Source organism: Gobius niger (assembly GCF_951799975.1).
Source record: "Gobius niger genome assembly, chromosome: 3".
Taxonomy (NCBI): domain Eukaryota; kingdom Metazoa; phylum Chordata; class Actinopteri; order Gobiiformes; family Gobiidae; genus Gobius; species Gobius niger.
In genome coordinates, this window is record NC_136854.1 from 43,597,033 (window position 1) to 43,618,996 (window position 21,964).

General features: G+C 35.8%; 1 protein-coding gene across 1 annotated transcript; it reads left to right on the forward strand.

The window, feature by feature from the left end:
• Positions 1-1,373: 1,373 nt before the first annotated feature.
• cdc6 (cell division cycle 6 homolog) lies at positions 1,374-19,471 on the forward strand (the record flags this gene model as incomplete). The annotated part of the gene is made up of 11 exons (XM_079553400.1): positions 1,374-1,668; positions 5,087-5,356; positions 6,274-6,473; positions 6,555-6,703; positions 7,637-7,743; positions 9,721-9,860; positions 9,931-10,031; positions 10,116-10,186; positions 15,129-15,298; positions 17,546-17,686; positions 19,256-19,471. The coding sequence occupies 11 exons, from the start codon at positions 1,374-1,376 to the stop codon at positions 19,343-19,345; spliced, it is 1,734 nt and encodes a 577-aa protein (XP_079409526.1). The 3' UTR covers positions 19,346-19,471.
• Between the last annotated feature and the right edge of the window lie 2,493 nt (positions 19,472-21,964).

The following is a 21,964-nucleotide window of genomic DNA, read 5'->3' on the forward strand; positions in this document are numbered from 1 at the left end:
CAGAACACCCCCTCTTTAACCTCTTAACTCCCGCCTAAACCGAGAGGATCTTTTTCCTCACGTCATCAGATTTTTTTCCCATCATTTTTTTGTTGGGTATTCAACTCATTTTTGTCATTTTTTTGTCATTTCTAGTAAATTTTTTGTCATTTTTAGTCAATTTATCATCAAATTTTTGTCTTTTTTTTGTGCCATTTTTTGTCAAATTTTGTCATTTTTAGTCATTTTTCTAAATCAACTTTTTGTCATATTTTTGCCATTTTTTTGGTCATTTTTAGTCAAATTTTTGTCATTTTTTCGTCAATTTTTTATCACATTTTTGTCATATTTTTGCCATTTTTTTGGTCATTTTTGGTCAAATTTTGTCATTTTTTCCTCCATTTTTCCTCCATTTTTTGTCACTTTTTTGTCACATTTCCATCATTGTTTTCGTCTCATTTTATACAAGGCAGTTATTCTAATTTACTGCATTTACAGACCAACAGAAGGTTTGTCATCATTGTAGTGAGATATAGATGGTGCTGTGGGACTGACAAAAGCAGAACACCCCCTCTTTAACCTCTTAACTCCCGCCTAAACCGAGAGGATCTTTTTCCTCACGTCATCAGATTTTTTTTTCCATCATTTTTTTGTGGGTGTTCAACTCATTTGTGTCATTTTTTGGTCATTTCTAGTAAATTTTTTTGTCATTTTTAGTCAATTTATCATCAAATTTGTGTCTTTTTTTTGCCATTTTTTTTGTCAAATGTTGTCATTTTTAGTCATTTTTTTAAATCGATTTTTTTGTCATTTTTAGTCAAATTTTTAGTCAATTTTTTCGTCAATTTTTTATCACATTTTTGTCATATTCTTGCCATTTTTTTGGTCATTTTTGGTCAAATTTTGTCATTTTTTCCTCTATTTTTCCTCAATTTTTTGTCACTTTTTTGTCACATTTCCATCATTGTTTTCGTCTCATTTTATACAAGGCAGTTATTCTAATTTACTGCATTTACAGACCAACAGAAGGTTTGTCATCATTGTAGTGTGATATAGACTGGTGCTATGGGACTGAAAAAAGCAGAATACCCCCTCTTTAAAACTTTTTTTTTTTCCCCATCTATCCACAAACTACATATATTTTCGACTTGAAGCTTTTGTAACATTTACAAATTTGGGTGGACAGTTGTTTACTTTTAACAGATGGCGTGATAAAGAATCGAATGACATTTTTCCAATTGAATTCTCTCCATTTTTGTGAATTTGTAGATGACTGAGACGTCTCACAGATTTGATACCGTTCTTCATTTGAGATCGTGACGGCTGCTTCTTTTCCCCACTTTTCTTTGACATACAATTTACCTTTTGGCGTTTGTCTTTCCAGACGGTCCACGATGCCCAGCACGCGCTCCCAGGGCCGCTCGCAGCCGCAGCTCCAGTTCCCGCGGCGTAAATCCTGCCGCGTCTCCGCCTGCTCCAAGAAACCCGACCCGGGCGCGTCTCCCGTTAAACCGGTGCACGAAGACGAGAACGCGCCGCTGACCAGACCCGTGATCCTGTCCCCGCGGAGACCGGCCGAGCGCCACGTGGCCCTGACGCCCCTGTCTCCACGACGACCGGCCGACGCGGCGGCGATGACGGCGCCGAGTCAACAGAGCAGGATCCCCCTGAGCCCCCGGAAACGCACAGGTGAGGCTCGGTCAGACTGAAATGAAACTATAGCCTCATGTTTGACCAGAGGTGGGTGGAGTTGCCGAAATATTTACACAAGTGTATCGTTACTCGAGTACAGGTTATAAGTAGTGACACAAAGAAATACTCAAGTACCATGTGCCCGATCCCGTCAGACCCTGGAAGCTCAGCAGGGAAGGGCCCGGCAGGACTTGGATGGGAGTGTTTGGTAACACTAGGAAGCCTGAGTGAGTGAGTGGTGGTGGTCGGAGGGGCCGATGGCGCAGACTGGTTGCCTCGTTTCCGTCAGTCTACCCCAGGGCAGCTGTGGCTACAACAGTATCTTACCACCACCGAGTATGGAGTGAATAATGCAATGTAAAGTGTCTTTGCGTGTCCAGAAAAGCACTTTATAAAACTGATTTTTTATTATTAAGTAAAAGTACTGAGTAAAGCGTAAAAGAAAATCCCCCTTTTCTTCAGAAATATAGATTCTAAAACCTTTTTTCCATCTATCCACAAACTACATATACTTTCGTGCTGTTCTGGAAAAGATCTTGAGCTGCTTTTGAATTCAGTAGGAACTGAGCTTAAGATACTAAACAAATGGTTTGATATAAATAAACTTTCCATAAATCTGCATAAAACTAAATATATTGTATTTGGAAACAAGGAAGTAAATAAACCGTGTCAACTCAAAATTGGGGAGGTAGAAATCGAAAGGGTGTTTGTGACAAAGTTTTTGGGAATCAATATTGATGATAAGTTAAATTGGAAAGCGCACATAAATACACTAAAGACTAACATTTCTAAAATTATTGCCGTACTATGTAAAATAAAAACCTCTGAGTCAAAACGCATTATATATACTGTACAATTCCCTCATCCTTCCATACCTTAGCTATTGTGTGGAAATACCTATAAAACTAATATACAACCTATCTTTTTACTGCAAAAGAAAGCAGTTAGTGATCAGCCATGCAGAATACTTGGCTCCAACACTTTTTATTAGACTAAATATCTTAAAATTGCATGATCTTGTTGATGTTTACACAGCAGTTGTGATTTACAAAGCTCACGATCTCAGGCTCCCTCAGAGTCTACAGGAGATGTTTCAAACTAGAGAATCTAGATACAACCTTAGAGGAACTGATCTGCTACAGAAACCTCTGGCGCTCAGTAATACTAAGAGGAGGTGTTTATCAGTTAAAGGTGTTGATCTATGGAGCAGTTTATCTATTCAACTTAAGGCTCCAAAACTATTAAAGCATTTAAGAAATCGTATAAGTCAAACATGATAGAGAAGTATAGAACTAGGGCTGCTCGATTATTGAAAAAATAATGATCCCGATTATTTTTGTCATAATTGAAATCACGATTATTCAAACGATTATTTGTTGCCTTTAAAAAAATCCATCAAAAAAGTGACAAAAATCCATCAAAAAAAGACAAAAATCCATCAAAAAAGTGACAAAAATCCATCAAAAAAAGACAAAAATCCATCAAAAAAGTGACAAAAATCCAGCAAAAGGTGACAAAAATCCATCAAAAAAAGACAAAAATCCATCAAAAAAGTGACAAAAATCCATCAAAAAAAGACAAAAATCCATCAAAAAAGTGACAAAAATCCATCAAAAAAAGACAAAAATCCATCAAAAAAGTGACAAAAATCCATCAAAAAAAGACAAAAATCCATCAAAAAAAGTGACAAAAATCCATCAAAAAAGACAAAAATCCATCAAAAAAAGACAAAAATCCATCAAAAAAAAAGACAAAAATCCATCAAAAAAAGACAAAAATCCATCAAAAAAAAAGACAAAAATCCATCCAAAAAAAAGACAAAAATCCATCAAAAAAAGACAAAAATCCATCAAAAAAAAAAGACAAAAATCCATCAAAAAAGTGACAAAAATCCATCAAAAAAAAAAAAGACAAAAATCCATCAAAAAAAGACAAAAATCCATCAAAAAAAAAGACAAAAATCCATCAAAAAAAAAGACAAAAATCCATCAAAAAAAGACAAAAATCCATCAAAAAAAGACAAAAATCCATCAAAAAAGTGACAAAAATCCATCAAAAAAGTGACAAAAATCCATCAAAAAAGACAAAAATCCATCAAAAAAGACAAAAATCCATCAAAAAAAGGACAAAAATCCATCAAAAAAAGACAAAAATCCATCAAAAAAGTGAAAAAAAATCCAAAAATTTAAAATTGGAAGGAAAAAAAATCGGAAAAAAAAAATTTGAGAAAAAAAAAATTAAATTGCTTTTTTGCGATTATGCTAATAGCATAAACCTCTTCGGTCAGGCATCATTTAGATTAAATTCTTAATGTTTGTGTTTTCTTATTGTATAATGTCTAAGATCTCTGGAAAACATGTGATTTAAATGTTCATAATGACCGAAGAAAATTAAAAACTAACTAACTAACCTTTACAAATTTACTTTTAATAGTAAAGATACTTCATTACAAGATTCCTCAAGTAGAAGTCCACTCAATGATTTAACTACTCTAATACTGTATGTACAGGTTCTTTACCCGATCTTTGATGAAATCTCAAACCAAATATGCATTTAAGGGGAGACACTACAGGCAAAACTCAATTTTTTCAGTTTTCAGGTTTTGGGCCAAATCTGTCTCTGAACATATAAGCTTTCACCCGGAAACAGAAAATATGCCTAATCTTCACAATAACATGTTTAAATATCGCGCTGATACAATGTTCCCCCATAGACTTATATGGGAGAATGCAATTTCAAGGGCCTTTTTCTCCAAACACATGTTTCTGTCATTGTGGCGACGCTATGTCCACGTCAGTCGGACCTAAAGACTTCACATTTTCCAGCCTCGGACTGAACGATATTTGGAAGATTTTTTCAGAGGGATTTTTTATTATTTAATCCCTTAAGCCCCATTTACTGAGTTTTGAATGTCAAAAAACAAGGCGAAAATTACATTTTTACAAATTTTTCCACTAAAAAACAGCTTATTTTAAAACTAAACAAGAAATCCTAAATCCCCTCTGAAAAAGTCTTGGCAACTCATTTATCAATAAAATGAAACCATAAATTTGAATGTAGCTCTGCCCATTATTCAGATTTCGTCACCGAAAAAGATGAGGAAATTTGGGGCATTTTTAGGCATAAAACACCTTGTTCTTATATGAAAAGATAAAATGACAGAAAACTTGCAATGTATTTTTTTCTCACATTTATGCCAGTGATCGACAGCAACAGTTTCAAATTGATATCTGTAAATTAAAAAAATTTCCCTATTCACCTGCAGTGTCTCGCCTTAATTTGGACAATCGTGGCATCAAACATGTAGGTTTTGGGCATTAAATTCAGATTGAGAAATGTAGTGTAGTGACATCATCTGCACGCCCTCTGAGTCTCTCCGTGTTTGACGTTGACCCGTTCCCCTCTGGTTCCGCAGGAGACGAGAACGGCTGTAACGTGTCGCCGGGTTCTCCTCCGAAGCAGAGCCGCCCGTCGCCTCTGGCCTCGCCGCGGAAACCGGAGAACTCCGAGAACTCTTCGCCCGCGGCCCGACGCCGGCTCGTCCCCGCGCAGTCGCCACGGAAACACCCGCTCAGCCCCGCCCAGAGAGCGTCTCCGCGGCGACAGGAAACGCCCACAGGAAGTCCGTCGAAGTCCAGACTCGGCTCGGACAAGAAAGCTCCGGTCGTCCGACTTTTTGCCGACAGTGAGTGGAAAACAATGACTGTGTTACTTTAGGGCTGGTCCCGTTACTTTCTTACCATCTCGGTACTTTACTGATATGAATGAAGAATAGAACCATGAAACAGATTAATAATGTGAATTTATTCCTTTTCCTTCCATTTAATTTCTTTTGAATTTGCATCATTCGAGGTGAAACAACCAAGAAACTTCCTTTAAACTTGTTTACCGTAATAAATCCTTTTCGTCGGCCCTGTGGGGAAATACAAGTGTTAATGGGATGATTGGAGGGTCTTTCTTGATGTTTCTGGTCAGAAAACCACAATTGCAACTTTCCCTGCACTGGGTCGGAGTCACCAATACACACTAATGGAATCACGAAGAAGAGGCTAACATGCTAACGGGCAAAGCTAACTGTGGGCTAGCACCACTTAAAAAGTATTTACGGCCAAGTTTGAGTGAAAAAAATGATTTACGTTGTGTAATTGTATGATCAATATCCCTCTGTCCCTTTGTCTTTTCTGTCAGCGTAGTATTTACTCTCACGGACAATTAATACATTAAAGAATCCTGCACTGTCACTCGAAAAGTTGTAGCTTCGGGTCTGAAGTGCCGTCTTGCACGAGCTTAATATAGAAGCTAAAGTTTTTTCTTATTTTTCTCCCATTTAAAAAAAACAAAAAAATTCCTCCAAAATGTCAAATTTTTCCCCTTAATGTTCCTAGTTTTTTTTTTTCACGTTTTGTTCCACAATTTTTCCACTTGTGCTTCACCAACAGTATCAAAACTTGAATAGAAAGATTTTATATTTCTTTACTGTTACTACTGGTACTCAGCCCGACTTCCTTATCCTCCATTCATATTTAGACATAATTGATGGACCATTTTTTAAAGCAGTAATTAAGTAAAATAAAGGCTGAATGTTGGTGATTTCTCCCCCAGAGTCGAGGTTCCTGAATGTGAAGCGAGCCCTTCACACCGCGGTCCCTGAACGCCTCCTGTCCCGCGACGCCGAACGCGCCGCGATCCGGGCGTTTTTGGAGGAGAAGGTTCTGCAGAGGAAACCCGGGAGCCTGTACATCTCCGGGGCTCCAGGGACGGGGAAGACGGCCTGCCTGAACTGCGTCCTGGCGGAGATGGAGGTGAGGCCCTGGGGCAGCAGCAGAAGCCGAGCGCTCCGTGGCTTCAGGGACGTTCTTTCTGACGCTGGTTTCTCTCCTCAGGCGGAGTTGTGCTCGGTGCAGACGGTGCTGGTGAACTGCATGACTCTGAGAAGCTCTCACGCCATTTTCTCTCTTCTGTCGGAGAAGCTCAAGGCTCCGGGGGGACAGAGCGGGCTGCAGAGGCACCTCACCTCCGCGGGACGCCCCGTGTAAGTTTAGGAACGGTTTGGACTAGGGCTGTGCAATTAATCGAAATTCGATTACGATTTCGATTACAACAGTAAACGATTACAAAATTAGCATAACCGCAAAAACAATTTTTTTAATTTTTTTTTGTCAATTTTTTTTTCTTTCTAATTTTAAATTTTTGGATTTTTGTCACATTTTTGCTGGATTTTTGTCTTTTTTTTGATGGATTTTTGTCTTTTTTTTGATGGATTTTTGTCTTTTTTAGATGGATTTTTGTCTTTTTTTATTTGATGGATTTTTGTCTTTTTTTTTGATGGATTTTTGTCTTTTTTTGATGGATTTTTGTCACTTTTTTGATGGATTTTTGTCTTTTTTTTTTGATGGATTTTTGTCTTTTTTTGATGGATTTTTGTCATTTTTTTTGATGGATTTTTGTCTTTTTTTTGATGGATTTTTGTCGCTTTTTTGATGGATTTTTGTCTTTTTTTTTGATGGATTTTTGTCTTTTTTTTTGATGGATTTTTGTCACTTTTTTAGATGGATTTTTGTCTTTTTTTTGATGGATTTTTGTCACTTTTTTGATGGATTTTTGTCTTTTTTTGATGGATTTTTGTCACTTTTTTGATGGATTTTTGTCTTTTTTTTTGATGGATTTTTGTCACTTTTTTGATGGATTTTTGTCTTTTTTTGATGGATTTTTGTCACTTTTTTTATGGATTTTTTTAAAGGCAACAAATAATCGTTTGAATAATCGTGATTTCAATTATGACAAAAATAATCGTGATTATTATTTTTTCAATAATCGAGCAGCCCTAGTTTGGACTCGAGAGTGGTTGAATCTTTACAGTTTCAGTATTAGTATTTGCTTTAGCTGCTCCTTTGTGAACCTGGTGTCCCTGACCTTCCGTTCACACTGATGCACAGCAGGTCTGAGTGTGATTGTTTGTTCACAGGCTGCTGGTTCTGGATGAGATGGATCAGCTGGACAGTAAAGCGCAGGACGTCCTGTACACCATATTCGAGTGGCCTTATCTCCTCAAGTCCCGCCTCTGCCTCATCGGTGAGTCACGACGGCAGCTTCAAATAACTCGTTTACAAATCATATCCTATTTTACTCAAGTCGGCTCATGAAGAATGTCATAGTCCTGTAAGTGTGGCTCGACTGATAAACAGTGATAGACCTCCCTTTGGAAAGAGCCGAGCCAGAGCTTTAAAACGAGCCCTGCCACAACTTCCATCGCCTCAGGCAAGCAGACAAAATAGGTACAAACTTGTAAGCGATTTTCACCGCAAAGTTTATGTTGTAGACTTCTGCGGATAATGAACCATAAGAGATTTAGGCAAGGCAAGTTTATTTGTAGAGCACAATTCATACACAAGGCAATTCAAAGCTTCACAGTTGCATAAATACAAGAAAACAAATAGAATCAATAAAAACATCAACATAAAATTAATCAATTACAGTAAAAGGCGAGAGTGCAGATAAAACACTTTCAGTCATATGTATCGGTAAAAAGATCTGTTTTCAGCCTGGATTTGAACATTGTCAGAGTTGAGGCCTGATGAAGACTGTTCCAGATTTTAGCTGCGTGAAACTGAAACGCAGCCTCACCGTGTTTAGTCCTGACTCTGGGAACCACCAGGAGACCCCTCCCTGAAGTTCTCAGGGCCCGAGATGGTTCATACGGCTCTAACATGTCAGAGCAGAGCTGTTTTAAAGTCTATTCTCTGAGCGACAGGAAGCCAGTGCAGAGACCGGAGCACTGGACTAATATGGTCGTGTTTCCTGGTTCTTGTCAGGACTCGAGCAGCAGCGTTCTGGATGTTCTGTAGCTCTGATAGCTCGTTTAGAGAGGCCAGTGAGCAGCCGGTACAGTATCTAGCCTGCTGGAGACAAATGGATAAGTCTCTCCAAGTCTGGTTTTGACACTATTACGATTTAATGTTTTTTGTTTTGGAATCTACTGTTTCTTTGTCCTTCAAACAAGCTCCCTCTGAAGAACCTCAAGATGAATGTTCTGGATAAATCAGCCCTATGCCCCCACACAGCGCCCCCTGCTGTCACAGATCAACACTGACGTTTGACATATTAGCATCAGCCAATCAAAATGCCCAATAATCGGTCAACCCTTATTAGATTCATTTTCCGCATGTCCGTACACCTTCAAGAATTTGCTTAATTATACTGATAACTTCAGCCTAATACTGAGAAGTGTCTAAACTCAGCCGGCGGAGAGTCACGTGATCAGTGGAGCTCCACTTTTCCACAGGCAATGACGTCACCTCCTCAGGACGACGCTTAAACTATTCCAAACAACGCGGCACGGTAGCGCGGCGGTTAGCGCCTCCGCTTCACGGCTAGAAGGTCCCGGGTTCAATTCCCACCAGGACGGGGCCTTTCAGTGTGGAGTTTGCATGTTCTCCCCGTGTCTGCGGAGGTTTCCTCCACTACCACTAAAAACATGTGCAATAGGTGAATCCTCCAGCCAGGTGATTCTGACCATCAGCCTGGCTCCACATCTGGAGACGGGCCCCCGGGCGCGGCACGGCCGTCGACCACTGCTCCTTACGGGTCGCCCCAGCGGCATCGAAGGATGGGTTGAATGCAGAGACACATTTCCCTACGGGGACAATAAAGTTACAAACATACAAACAAACAAAACTATGGCTGCGTCTGAAACCATCAAATTATAGCCTCTAAGGACTAACACCAGCAACTAATCCTTAACCTTTCATGGGGTTGGAGTGAAAAAAATGATCTCCATTAAGTTGTGGCACAATGTACCGTATCCCGCTCTCCCTTTTGTCTTTTCTGTCAGCGTAGAATTTACTCACGGACAATTATTAAGTAAAAAACACAACATGCTACGACACCTGCAGTGGCGCTTATGGCCTCCAGGGGCAAGAGTTCACAGTTCTGCTTTCCTCTGACCACGTGACTCCATGGGCTGCGTTTAGACCCTCTCGCTAACGTCAGCCTAATATAAACTTGTGTTAATACCGGCTTGTATCTGACCGTGCACTTGTGATCCTTCAGGAATCGCCAACGCCCTGGACCTCACAGACCGGATCCTGCCCCGACTCCAGGCTCGCCCCGAGTGTCTCCCCCGGCTGCTCAACTTCCCCCCCTACAGCCGGCAGGAGCTGACGGCCATCGTGCAGGACCGCCTGGCCCAGGTAACGGCTCGGACGCCCTTAACGCCGCGGCTTCATAATGTTCTGCGTCTGAAGGACTGTGTGGTTTCAGGCGTCCGCTGAGAACCTGCTGGACGCCACGGCGGTTCAGTTCTGCGCTCGGAAAGTGTCGGCCGTGTCCGGAGACGCTCGGAAAGCTCTGGACATCTGCAGGTGAGGACGAGGACAGGGGACTTTCACTGTGACGGGAGGAGGCGTGGCTTTGTGCTTCATTTATTTACTAAACGTTCTTCTCAGACGCGCCGTGGAGATGGTCGAGTCCGACGAAAGGAAGAAAACGACGACAGAGAAAAGCGGCGACGCTAAAGGTGAGACTTTGAAGAGTTTTGCTCAGAAAAAAATAATAATATATATTTATATATATTTTTTATTCACTTTTTTTTCATTTTTGTGACATTTTTGCCACTTTTTCATTAATTTTTTGTTATTTTTTGTCATTTTTTCGTCATTTTTTTGTCATTTTTTGTCACATTTTTTCGTCATTTTTTGTCATTTTTTTGTCATTTTTTCGTCACATTTTTTGTCATTTTTTGTCATTTTTTCGTCACATTTTTTGTCACATTTTTTCGTCACATTTTTTGTTATTTTTTTGTCATTTTTTCGTCACATTTTTTGTCATTTTTTCGTCACATTTTTAGTCATTTTTTTGTCATTTTTTGTCATTTTTTGTTATTTTTTGTCATTTTTTCGTCACATTTTTTGTCACATTTTTTCGTCACATTTTTTGTCATTTTTTTGTCATTTTTTCGTCACATTTTTTGTCATTTTTTCGTCACATTTTTTTTCATTTTTTCGTCACATTTTTTGTCATTTTTTTGTCATTTTTTCGTCACATTTTTTGTCATTTTTTCGTCACATTTTTAGTCATTTTTTCGTCACATTTTTTGTCATTTTTTGTTATTTTTTGTCATTTTTTGTTATTTTTTGTCATTTTTTCGTCACATTTTTTGTCATTTTTTTGTCATTTTTTCGTCACATTTTTTTTCATTTTTTCGTCACATTTTTTGTCATTTTTTCGTCACATTTTTTGTCATTTTTTTGTCATTTTTTCGTCACATTTTTTGTCATTTTTTGTCACATTTTTTGTCATTTTTTTGTTATTTTTTGTCATTTTTTCGTCACATTTTTTGTCATTTTTTCGTCACATTTTTTCGTCACATTTTTTTGTCACATTTTTTGTCATTTTTTGTCACATTTTTTGTCATTTTTTGGTCACATTTTTTCGTCACATTTTTTGTCGTTTTTTTGTCATTTTTTCGTCACATTTTTTTGTCACATTTTTTGTCACATTTTTTGTCATTTTTTCGTCACATTTTTTGTAATTTTTTGTATTTTTTTTTGTAATTTTTGGTCAGATTTTTTGTCATTTTTTCGTCACATTTTTTGTTATTTTTTTGTCATTTTTTCGTCACATTTTTTGTCATTTTTTCCGTCACATTTGTCATTTTTTTGTAATTTTTGGTCAAATTTTTGGTCATTTTTTTGTTATTTTTTGTCACATTTTTCGTCACATTTTTTGTCATTTTTTCGTCACATTTTGTCATTTTTTCGTCACATTTTTTGTCATTTTTTCGTCACATTTTTTGTCATTTTTTGTCACATTTTTTGTCATTTTTTGTCACATTTTTTGTCATTTTTTGTCACATTTTTTGTCACATTTTTTGGTCACATTTTTTGGTCACATTTTTTGTCGTTTTTTTGTCATTTTTTTGTCGCATTTTTTGTCACATTTTTTGTCATTTTTTCGTCACATTTTTTGTAATTTTTTCGTCACATTTTTAGTCATTTTTTTGTCATTTTTTGTCATTTTTTGTTATTTTTTGTCATTTTTTCGTCACATTTTTTGTCACATTTTTTCGTCACATTTTTTGTCATTTTTTTGTCATTTTTTCGTCACATTTTTTGTCATTTTTTCGTCACATTTTTTTTCATTTTTTCGTCACATTTTTTGTCATTTTTTTGTCATTTTTTCGTCACATTTTTTGTCATTTTTTCGTCACATTTTTTGTCATTTTTTCGTCACATTTTTTGTCATTTTTTTGTCATTTTTTCGTCACATTTTTTGTCATTTTTTGTCACATTTTTTGTCATTTTTTTGTTATTTTTTGTCATTTTTTCGTCACATTTTTTGTCATTTTTTTGTCATTTTTTCGTCACATTTTTTGTCATTTTTTCGTCACATTTTTTTTCATTTTTTCGTCACATTTTTTGTCATTTTTTGTTATTTTTTGTCATTTTTCGTCACATTTTTTGTCATTTTTCGTCACATTTTTTGTCATTTTTTCGTCACATTTTTTGTCATTTTTTCGTCACATTTTTTTTCATTTTTTCGTCACATTTTTTGTCATTTTTTCGTCACATTTTTTGTCATTTTTTTGTCATTTTTTCGTCACATTTTTTGTCATTTTTTGTCACATTTTTTGTCATTTTTTTGTTATTTTTTGTCATTTTTTCGTCACATTTTTTGTCATTTTTTCGTCACATTTTTTCGTCACATTTTTTTGTCACATTTTTTGTCACATTTTTTGTCATTTTTTGTCATTTTTTGGTCACATTTTTTCGTCACATTTTTTGTCGTTTTTTTGTCATTTTTTCGTCACATTTTTTTGTCACATTTTTTGTCACATTTTTTGTCATTTTTTCGTCACATTTTTTGTAATTTTTTGTATTTTTTTTTGTAATTTTTGGTCAGATTTTTTGTCATTTTTTCGTCACATTTTTTGTTATTTTTTTGTCATTTTTTCGTCACATTTTTTGTCATTTTTTCCGTCACATTTGTCATTTTTTTGTAATTTTTGGTCAAATTTTTGGTCATTTTTTTGTTATTTTTTGTCACATTTTTCGTCACATTTTTTGTCATTTTTTCGTCACATTTTGTCATTTTTTCGTCACATTTTTTGTCATTTTTTCGTCACATTTTTTGTCATTTTTTGTCACATTTTTTGTCATTTTTTGTCACATTTTTTGTCATTTTTTGTCACATTTTTTGTCACATTTTTTGGTCACATTTTTTCGTCACATTTTTTGTCGTTTTTTTGTCATTTTTTTGTCGCATTTTTTGTCACATTTTTTGTCATTTTTTCGTCACATTTTTTGTAATTTTTTCGTCACATTTTTAGTCATTTTTTTGTCATTTTTTGTCATTTTTTGTTATTTTTTGTCATTTTTTCGTCACATTTTTTGTCACATTTTTTCGTCACATTTTTTGTCATTTTTTTGTCATTTTTTCGTCACATTTTTTGTCATTTTTTCGTCACATTTTGTTTCATTTTTTCGTCACATTTTTTGTCATTTTTTTGTCATTTTTTCGTCACATTTTTTGTCATTTTTTCGTCACATTTTTTGTCATTTTTTCGTCACATTTTTAGTCATTTTTTCGTCACATTTTTTGTCATTTTTTGTTATTTTTTGTCATTTTTTCGTCACATTTTTTGTCATTTTTTGTTATTTTTTGTCATTTTTTGTTATTTTTTGTCATTTTTTCGTCACATTTTTTGTCATTTTTTTGTCATTTTTTCGTCACATTTTTTGTCATTTTTTCGTCACATTTTTTTTCATTTTTTCGTCACATTTTTTGTCATTTTTTCGTCACATTTTTTGTCATTTTTTTGTCATTTTTTCGTCACATTTTTTGTCATTTTTTGTCACATTTTTTGTCATTTTTTTGTTATTTTTTGTCATTTTTTCGTCACATTTTTTGTCATTTTTTCGTCACATTTTTTCGTCACATTTTTTTGTCACATTTTTTGTCATTTTTTGTCACATTTTTTGTCATTTTTTGGTCACATTTTTTCGTCACATTTTTTGTCGTTTTTTTGTCATTTTTTCGTCACATTTTTTTGTCACATTTTTTGTCACATTTTTTGTCATTTTTTCGTCACATTTTTTGTCATTTTTTGTCATTTTTTGTTATTTTTTGTCATTTTTTCGTCACATTTTTTGTCATTTTTTCGTCACATTTTTTGTCATTTTTTGTTATTTTTTGTCATTTTTTGTTATTTTTTGTCATTTTTTCGTCACATTTTTTGTCATTTTTTTGTCATTTTTTCGTCACATTTTTTGTCATTTTTTCGTCACATTTTTTTTCATTTTTTCGTCACATTTTTTGTCATTTTTTCGTCACATTTTTTGTCATTTTTTTGTCATTTTTTCGTCACATTTTTTGTCATTTTTTGTCACATTTTTTGTCATTTTTTTGTTATTTTTTGTCATTTTTTCGTCACATTTTTTGTCATTTTTTCGTCACATTTTTTCGTCACATTTTTTTGTCACATTTTTTGTCATTTTTTGTCACATTTTTTGTCATTTTTTGTCATTTTTTGGTCACATTTTTTCGTCACATTTTTTGTCGTTTTTTTGTCATTTTTTCGTCACATTTTTTTGTCACATTTTTTGTCACATTTTTTGTCATTTTTTCGTCACATTTTTTGTAATTTTTTGTATTTTTTTTGTAATTTTTGGTCAGATTTTTTGTCATTTTTTCGTCACATTTTTTGTTATTTTTTTGTCATTTTTTCGTCACATTTTTTGTCATTTTTTCCGTCACATTTGTCATTTTTTTGGTAATTTTTGGTCAAATTTTTGGTCATTTTTTTGTTATTTTTTGTCACATTTTTCGTCACATTTTTTGTCATTTTTTCGTCACATTTTGTCATTTTTTCGTCACATTTTTTGTTATTTTTTGTCATTTTTTCGTCACATTTTTTGTTATTTTTTGTCATTTTTTCGTCACATTTTTCGTCACATTTTTTGTCATTTTTTCTCACATTTTTTCTCACTTTTTTGTCACATCATCATTGTTTTCGTCTCAGTTTTGTCGCTATTTTCTCACCTTTTTTCCAGAAGCTTTTGGATTGGGGTAAAGCCAAACTGGAGAAAACGTGCTCGGTTCAGGCGGGAGTTAAGGGGTTAAAAGGAAAGCATCCAAAAACAAAAAAAGCGCTGGAAAAGCAACAAAAAAGTGACAAAAACACAACAAAATGTGACGAACGTGACGACAAAGCGATGAAAAAACAATAACATGACAAACAAACAAAAAGGAGACGAAAACACAACGAAAAAGCAACAAAAACACGGAAGATATTACAACTAGGGGGCGCTGAGGGACAAAACTGACCCCAAAAAAATGTGCAAACTATCCACCGGGGGTTGCTGCAGCGCCCTCAGCACCCTGGGTTCCCACAGCCTTGGTTTTGCTGCTTTGTAAACTAGAAAAGCAGATCCTAAACATGTCCTCCCTCCGTTTTCCAGCGTCCCGCGTGAGCGTTCCTCAGGTGGCCCGAGTCCTGGCCGAGGTTTACGGAGACCGGATGGCGGCGCAGACCGAGGGGGAGAGTTTCCCTCTTCAACAGAAGCTGCTGGTCTGCTGCCTCCTGCTGCTGATCAGGAGCGGCAAGAGCAAAGAGGTCCAGCTGGGCAAGGTCAGCACTGGACACCTGCAGGGTTCTGTCCCACAACCTCAAAAACTGACACATTCATTATTGTTATATAAAGTTATTGCCTCTTGTTTTGTACTGTTTTAGTCAAAAGCCTAAATAAAATACAGGAGCTGAATCTGCTGCGGCTGAGGGAGGTCCGGTCATAACAGCAGCTGTTAGCTCTCTGTTAGCTTTGCGTTAGCTCTCTGTTAGCTTTACGTTAGCTCTCTGTTAGCTTTACGTTAGCTCTCTGTTAGCTTTACGTTAGCTCTCTGTTAGCTTTACGTTAGCTCTCTGTTAGCTTTACGTTAGCTCTCCGTTAGCTTTACGTTAGCTCTCCGTTAGCTTTATGTTAGCTCTCCGTTAGCTTTACGTTAGCTCTCCGTTAGCTTTACGTTAGCTCTCTGTTAGCTCTCTGTTAGCTTTACGTTAGCTCTCTGTTAGCTTTACGTTAGCTCTCTGTTAGCTTTACGTTAGCTCTCCGTTAGCTTTACGTTAGCTCTCCGTTAGCTTTACGTTAGCTCTCCGTTAGCTTTACGTTAGCTCTCCGTTAGCTTTACGTTAGCTCTCTGTTAGCTTTACGTTAGCTCTCTGTTAGCTTTACGTTAGCTCTGTTAGCTTTACGTTAGCTCTGTTAGCTTTACGTTAGCTCTGTTAGCTTTACGTTAGCACTCTGTTAGCTTTACGTTAGCTCTCTCTGTTAGCTTTATGTTAGCTCTCTGTTAGCTTTACGTTAGCTCTCTCTGTTAGCTTTATGTTAGCTCTCTGTTAGCTTTACGTTAGCTCTCTCTGTTAGCTTTACCTTAGCTCTCTGTTAGCTTTACGTTAGCTCTGTTAGCTTTACGTTAGCTCTGTTAGCTTTACGTTAGCTCTCTGTTAGCTTTACCTTAGCTCTCTGTTAGCTTTACGTTAGCTCTCTGTTAGCTTTACGTTAGCTCTCTGTTAGCTTTACGTTAGCTCTCTGTTAGCTTTACGTTAGATGAAGGATATTGTTCGGCCAATGGGAATAATTTACTTTACTGGTCATTGAGGTGAAATTATGGCCTAATGTTACAGAGACGAGATGCAGGTTGTTCATTTTATACTCACTACTGCCCCCTCAGGTCATACGTGTAACTGCAGCTTCTATAGCTCGTGCATGACGGCACTTCAGACCCGAATTAACACCTTTCTGAGTGACAGTGCAGGATTTTAGAGGCAGTTGTGGTGAACAGGTCTGAGCTCATTCTACACATTCAGACATGGAGGAACATGTAGGGGGAGGAACATACTTAATTTTAACATTTTTAAACTCCGTATAGTCCCTTTTAATGAAATGATCAGGACTGAACACCAGCAAGGTCTTTTTTTACAGTGTGATGGAGAAGATTTACATTAATGTGCCAAAAGATACTGTTTGTTTTTGGGCAGTCGGTGAGGAATGTGCTTCTCTTTGGTCCTCATGGAGTTGACATTGCTGTAAGACCACCCCCTGGTGGCCTGGGGCGGCGCCAACATTTTTTTTTTCCTTCTAAAAATCGCTATGACCCTGGGCTGAGTGATTTATTTTTAACCACGTTGGTTTTTGTATCGGCCCTAAAAAGTGGAAGCCTTTTCAGAGCTTGATTAACTGTCAGTCAATGGACATGGCTCCGCCCACCCTGTGAGGAGGGGTTCCGGTTTGTGATGCTACTGAGACAGAAATTACTACAATAATCACAACTAATGCTGCTGCTTATACCACTATCGTAATAGATGATTTAAGGCAGTGATCCCCTTTCATGTACTTACGTGTGTGTGTACTTGTACTCACGGCTTTGTGAGGACCGGTTTGAGTTTTTACCAACAGAGTGAGGACATTTTGGGTGGTCCTCACTTCTTTGAAGGACTGTTTGAGGGTCAAGATGTGGTTTTAGGGCTAGGGTTAGAATTGGTCTTAGATTAGGGTTAGGATTAAGGTTAGGGGCCATAACCTCAGATTAGGGCCCCAAACCCTAACCTTAAATTATTCTCATTTGGCTGTACAATATCCTCTAGGGAGCCTTCATCTAAAGCAGTTATGGCCTAACCTCAGATTATTTGGATTCTATACTTTATTCATCTCAAAGGGAATTGTTAACCTGCTCAAAACAACATATGAAAAAGATTCTCCAGAAAACGTAACAAAATGGAGCGGTTCGATTCCCCAGGCTCCTCGTTTGTGTTTGTTGGGGAAATGTCTTCTGAAGTTGTGTTTGTGGCTGACCTGCGTGTGCTCCTGTGTCTCTGCAGCTCCATGAGGTTTACAGCCGGCTCTGTGCCCAGAGGCAGGTGGGCGCGGCGGGGCAGAGCGAGTGCCTGTCCCTCTGCAGCCTGTTGGAGAGCAGAGGAATCTTCGCCCTCAAAAAGGCCAAAGAGGCTCGACTCACCAAGGTACGGAGGAGCCTGTGTTTGTGTTGAGACGAAGGCGGTTTCCCGAAGCCCAGGCTTTTAATCATCATCAACCCCTTAACTCCCGCCTGAACCGAGCACGTTTTCTCCAGTTTGGCTTTACCCCAATCCAAAAGCTTCTGGAAAAAAGCTGTGAACAAGCAACTAAACTGAGACGAAAACAATGATAGAAATGTGATGAAAAAGTGACGAAAAATGTATGAAAAGTGGAAAAAATGTCACAAGAAATTGACAAAAAATTGCCGAAACAATGACAAAAATGTGACAAAAAATGACACAAATTTGATTAAAAAAAAGTGACGAAAAAAATTTGATTAAAATTTGACCCAAAAAATTACAAATATTTGACAAATGTGACAAAAAATGAAAAAAAAATTGATTACAATTTGACCAAAAAATTGACAAATAATGACACAAAATTGACACAAAATGACTAAAATGTGATAAAAATTTGACCAAAAAAAACTACACAAATTTGACAAAAATGTGATAAATTGACAAAAAATTACGAAAAAAAATGACAAATTTGACATAAAAAAAATTACAAAAAATGTGACAAAAAAATTACACAAATTTGATAAATAATTGACGAAAAAAATGTGTCAAAATGTGATAAAAATTGGGCAAAATGTTTACAAATATTTGACAAATGACCAAAAATGTGATTAAAATTTGACAAAAAAATGTGACAAAAAATGACACAAATTTGATTTAAAAAAAGTGACGAAAAAAGTGTGATAAAAATGTGACCAAAAAAATTACAAATATTTGACAAATGACCAAAAAAAACTACAAAAATTTTGACAAATGTGACAAAAAATTAAAAAAAAATGGATTAAAAATTGACAAAAAATTGACAAAAATGTGATAAAAATTTGACCAAAAAAAAATTACAAATATTTGACAAAAACATGATAAAAAATTGACAAGAAAAAGACAAAAAATGACAAAAATGTGAAAAAAAAGACAGATGTGATAAAAAAAAAATTCAAAAAATGTGACAAAAAAATTACACAAATTTGATTAAAAAAAATTGACGAAAAAAATGTGTCAATGTGATAAAAATTGGACAAAATGTTTTCAAATATTTGACAAATGACCAACAATGTGATTAAAATTTGACCAAAAAAATGACAAAAATTTAACCAAAAAAATGACAAAAATTTGACCAAAAAAGGACAAAAATGTGAAAAAAGACAAAAAATTGACATAAAAAATTACCAAAAATTTGACAAAAAAAATGACAAATGTGATAAAAATTTGACAAACATTTTACCAAAAAAAATGAAAAAAAATTGACTAATGACAAAAAAATTACGAAAAAATGAAGAAAAAAAAGGTGACAAAAAATGACAAAAAAATGTGGGGAAAAAATGACAAAGTTACAAAAATGAGTTGAATACCCAACGTAACAATGATGGGGAAAAAGTCTGACGTGAGGAAAAAGATCCTCTCGGTTCAGGCGGGAGTTAAGAGGTTAACTTGAGTCATAAATAGTTGAATTGTTGAGGGAAAGCGGCTGCACAGTGAATAACATCTTCATCTGTTCAGATTTTCCTGAAGATCGAGGAGAAGGACGTGGAGAACGCCCTGAAGGACCGCACTCTCCTGGGAAGCATTTTAGCCGCCGGGCTCCCCTGAACTGTCTCCTCATTTATTCCACATTTAAATCTGCTTTTCATGTTGAGCTTTTTAAAGACGACGGTCGATCTGAACCTTCTCGTTTTTGCCGAGAGTTTGTACAGTTCGTTTTTATACATTTTTATTCATTTTTTCCTCTGGTTTTGTCGCTCGGTTTGAGTGGAATCAAATTTGAACCATGTTTTTTTTCTTCTTCCCAGAAACGTGTACATTTCTACTGGAAATAAATGTACAGATGTTTTGAACTTGACTTTGTTTCTCGTCTGATGTTTAAATGATAGTTTAGTTCATCTTTAAAGGTAAGATTCGAGCGCACACAGCAGCACAGGGATTCCCAGGCTGGTTTAAAGGGATATTGATGCTGTGAATCAAAAATGACTTGAGTTGTACAATATTCCAGACACTTTACACACCCCATATATAAAAGATTATTTAACTCTGGCCCCGAAGATGATTTTGAGAAATATTATTGTGCAAATGCCTGTTAAAGTATCTAAAAATGTGAGAAACAGTGTCAGTATTTTTAAAAATGACCCAAAAGTGGGTCATAGAACCATTTTCAGTGGGTCGTGAGTCTATAGGGAACTTTTATTCATTATTTTCCACCTGAAACTGCACAGAAACGCTAACTGTGTCTGTTAAAATGAATGTTATTGGGTTGTTTTGATCATAATATCAGTCTTACAGGGAAATCTACAGCTAAAAAAAGTGACAAAAATCCATCAAAAAAAGACAAAAATCCATCAAAAAAAAGACAAAAATCCAGCAAAAAAGTGACAAAAATCCATTTAAAAAAATGACAAAAATCCAGCAAAAAAGTGACAAAAATCCAGCAAAAAAGTGACAAAAATCCAGCAAAAAAGTGACAAAAATCCATCAAAAAAAGACAAAAATCCATAAAAAAAAGACAAAAATCCAGCAAAAAGTGACAAAAATCCAGCAAAAAAAGACAAAAATCCAGCAAAAAAAAGACAAAAATCCAGCAAAAAAATGACAAAAATCCATCAAAAAAGTGACAAAAATCCATCAAAAAAGTGACAAAAATCCATCAAAAAAGAGACAAAAATCCATCAAAAAAATGACAAAAATCCATCAAAAAAGTGACAAAAATCCAGCAAAAAAAGACAAAAATCCAGCAAAAAAAAGACAAAAATCCATCAAAAAAGTGACAAAAATCCATCAAAAAAGTGACAAAAATCCATCAAAAAAGTGACAAAAATCCATCAAAAAAGAGACAAAAATCCATCAAAAAAATGACAAAAATCCAGCAAAAAAAGACAAAAATCCAGCAAAAAAGAGACAAAAATCCATCAAAAAAATGACAAAAATCCAGCAAAAAATGACAAAAATCCAGCAAAAAAGTGACAAAAATCCATCAAAAAAGTGACAAAAATCCAGCAAAAAAAGACAAAAATCCAGCAAAAAAAAGACAAAAATCCAGCAAAAAAAAGACAAAAATCCATCAAAAAAGTGACAAAAATCCAGCAAAAAAGTGACAAAAATCCAGCAAAAAAAAGACAAAAATCCATCAAAAAAGTGACAAAAATCCAGCAAAAAAGTGACAAAAATCCAGCAAAAAAAAGACAAAAATCCAGCATAAAAGAAACTCCAGCACAGAACCTCTGGCCCCCAAGATGATTTTGAGAAATATTATTGTGCAAATAAGAGATCAAATACCTGTATCTAAAAATGTGAGAAACAGTCAGTATTTTTAAAAATGTCAGAACGGTGATTCTCTACTGGTGGGTCGGGGCCCAAAAGTCGGTCATAGAACCCTTTTCAGTGGGTCGCGAGTCTATAGGGAACTTTTATTCATTATTTTCCACCTGAAACTGCACAGAAACGCTGTGTCTGTTAAAATGAATGTTATTGGGTTGTTTTGATCATAATTTCAAGTCTTGCAGGGAAATCTACGGCTTGTTCAACTATTGTGCTGTCAAAAGTTAATGGTGTGACAGAATTGTTTTGACATGTTTAGTTATAGTTTAGTTGAGCAGCAGAGGGCGCTCTAGCATGTGAACTGTGATTCCCCTGACTTGATTAGCGCCACTTGGACAGGTGTGTGTGGCATTGTTGCCTCACAATCGAAGGTCAATGCAAGCAAGAGAATGGAGACACTGTTGGTATGTAATCTATAGTTCACTATAGTGATCATTGTGCATTTGCTATAGCTAAAATTGTGCTCTGGTATAATCTGTTTTAAAAGGCATTCATAGCCTAAATACTTATTTATTGTATTTTCTTTTCTAAGGTTTTCAACCTGCTGCTGCTGTTGTTGCTGCTGTAAACTAAATGCTGCTCTCAGAAGCAAAACAACAAAGTAGCAAAAATAAAAGATGTAATGAAGCTGAGTTGAGCCTCTGTCCTCCATCTACGTTTGGCTTTTTCAAGTTTAGCCCACATTGACTTTTAGAAAGCTTGACAACAATAACTTGTGGAAAATACAACACTTTATACGATATATGACAAATTATCATTTGATTTGGGTCCTTGTGATCCGAGGGTAATGGTGGATCCCAAAGCCCTGACTCTTGGAAACCACTGATGTAAAACATTGGCATTTGCTGAAAATAGTTCGGCCCTCGGGTGTTTTGGCAATGATGCAAACTTGCCTCCCCC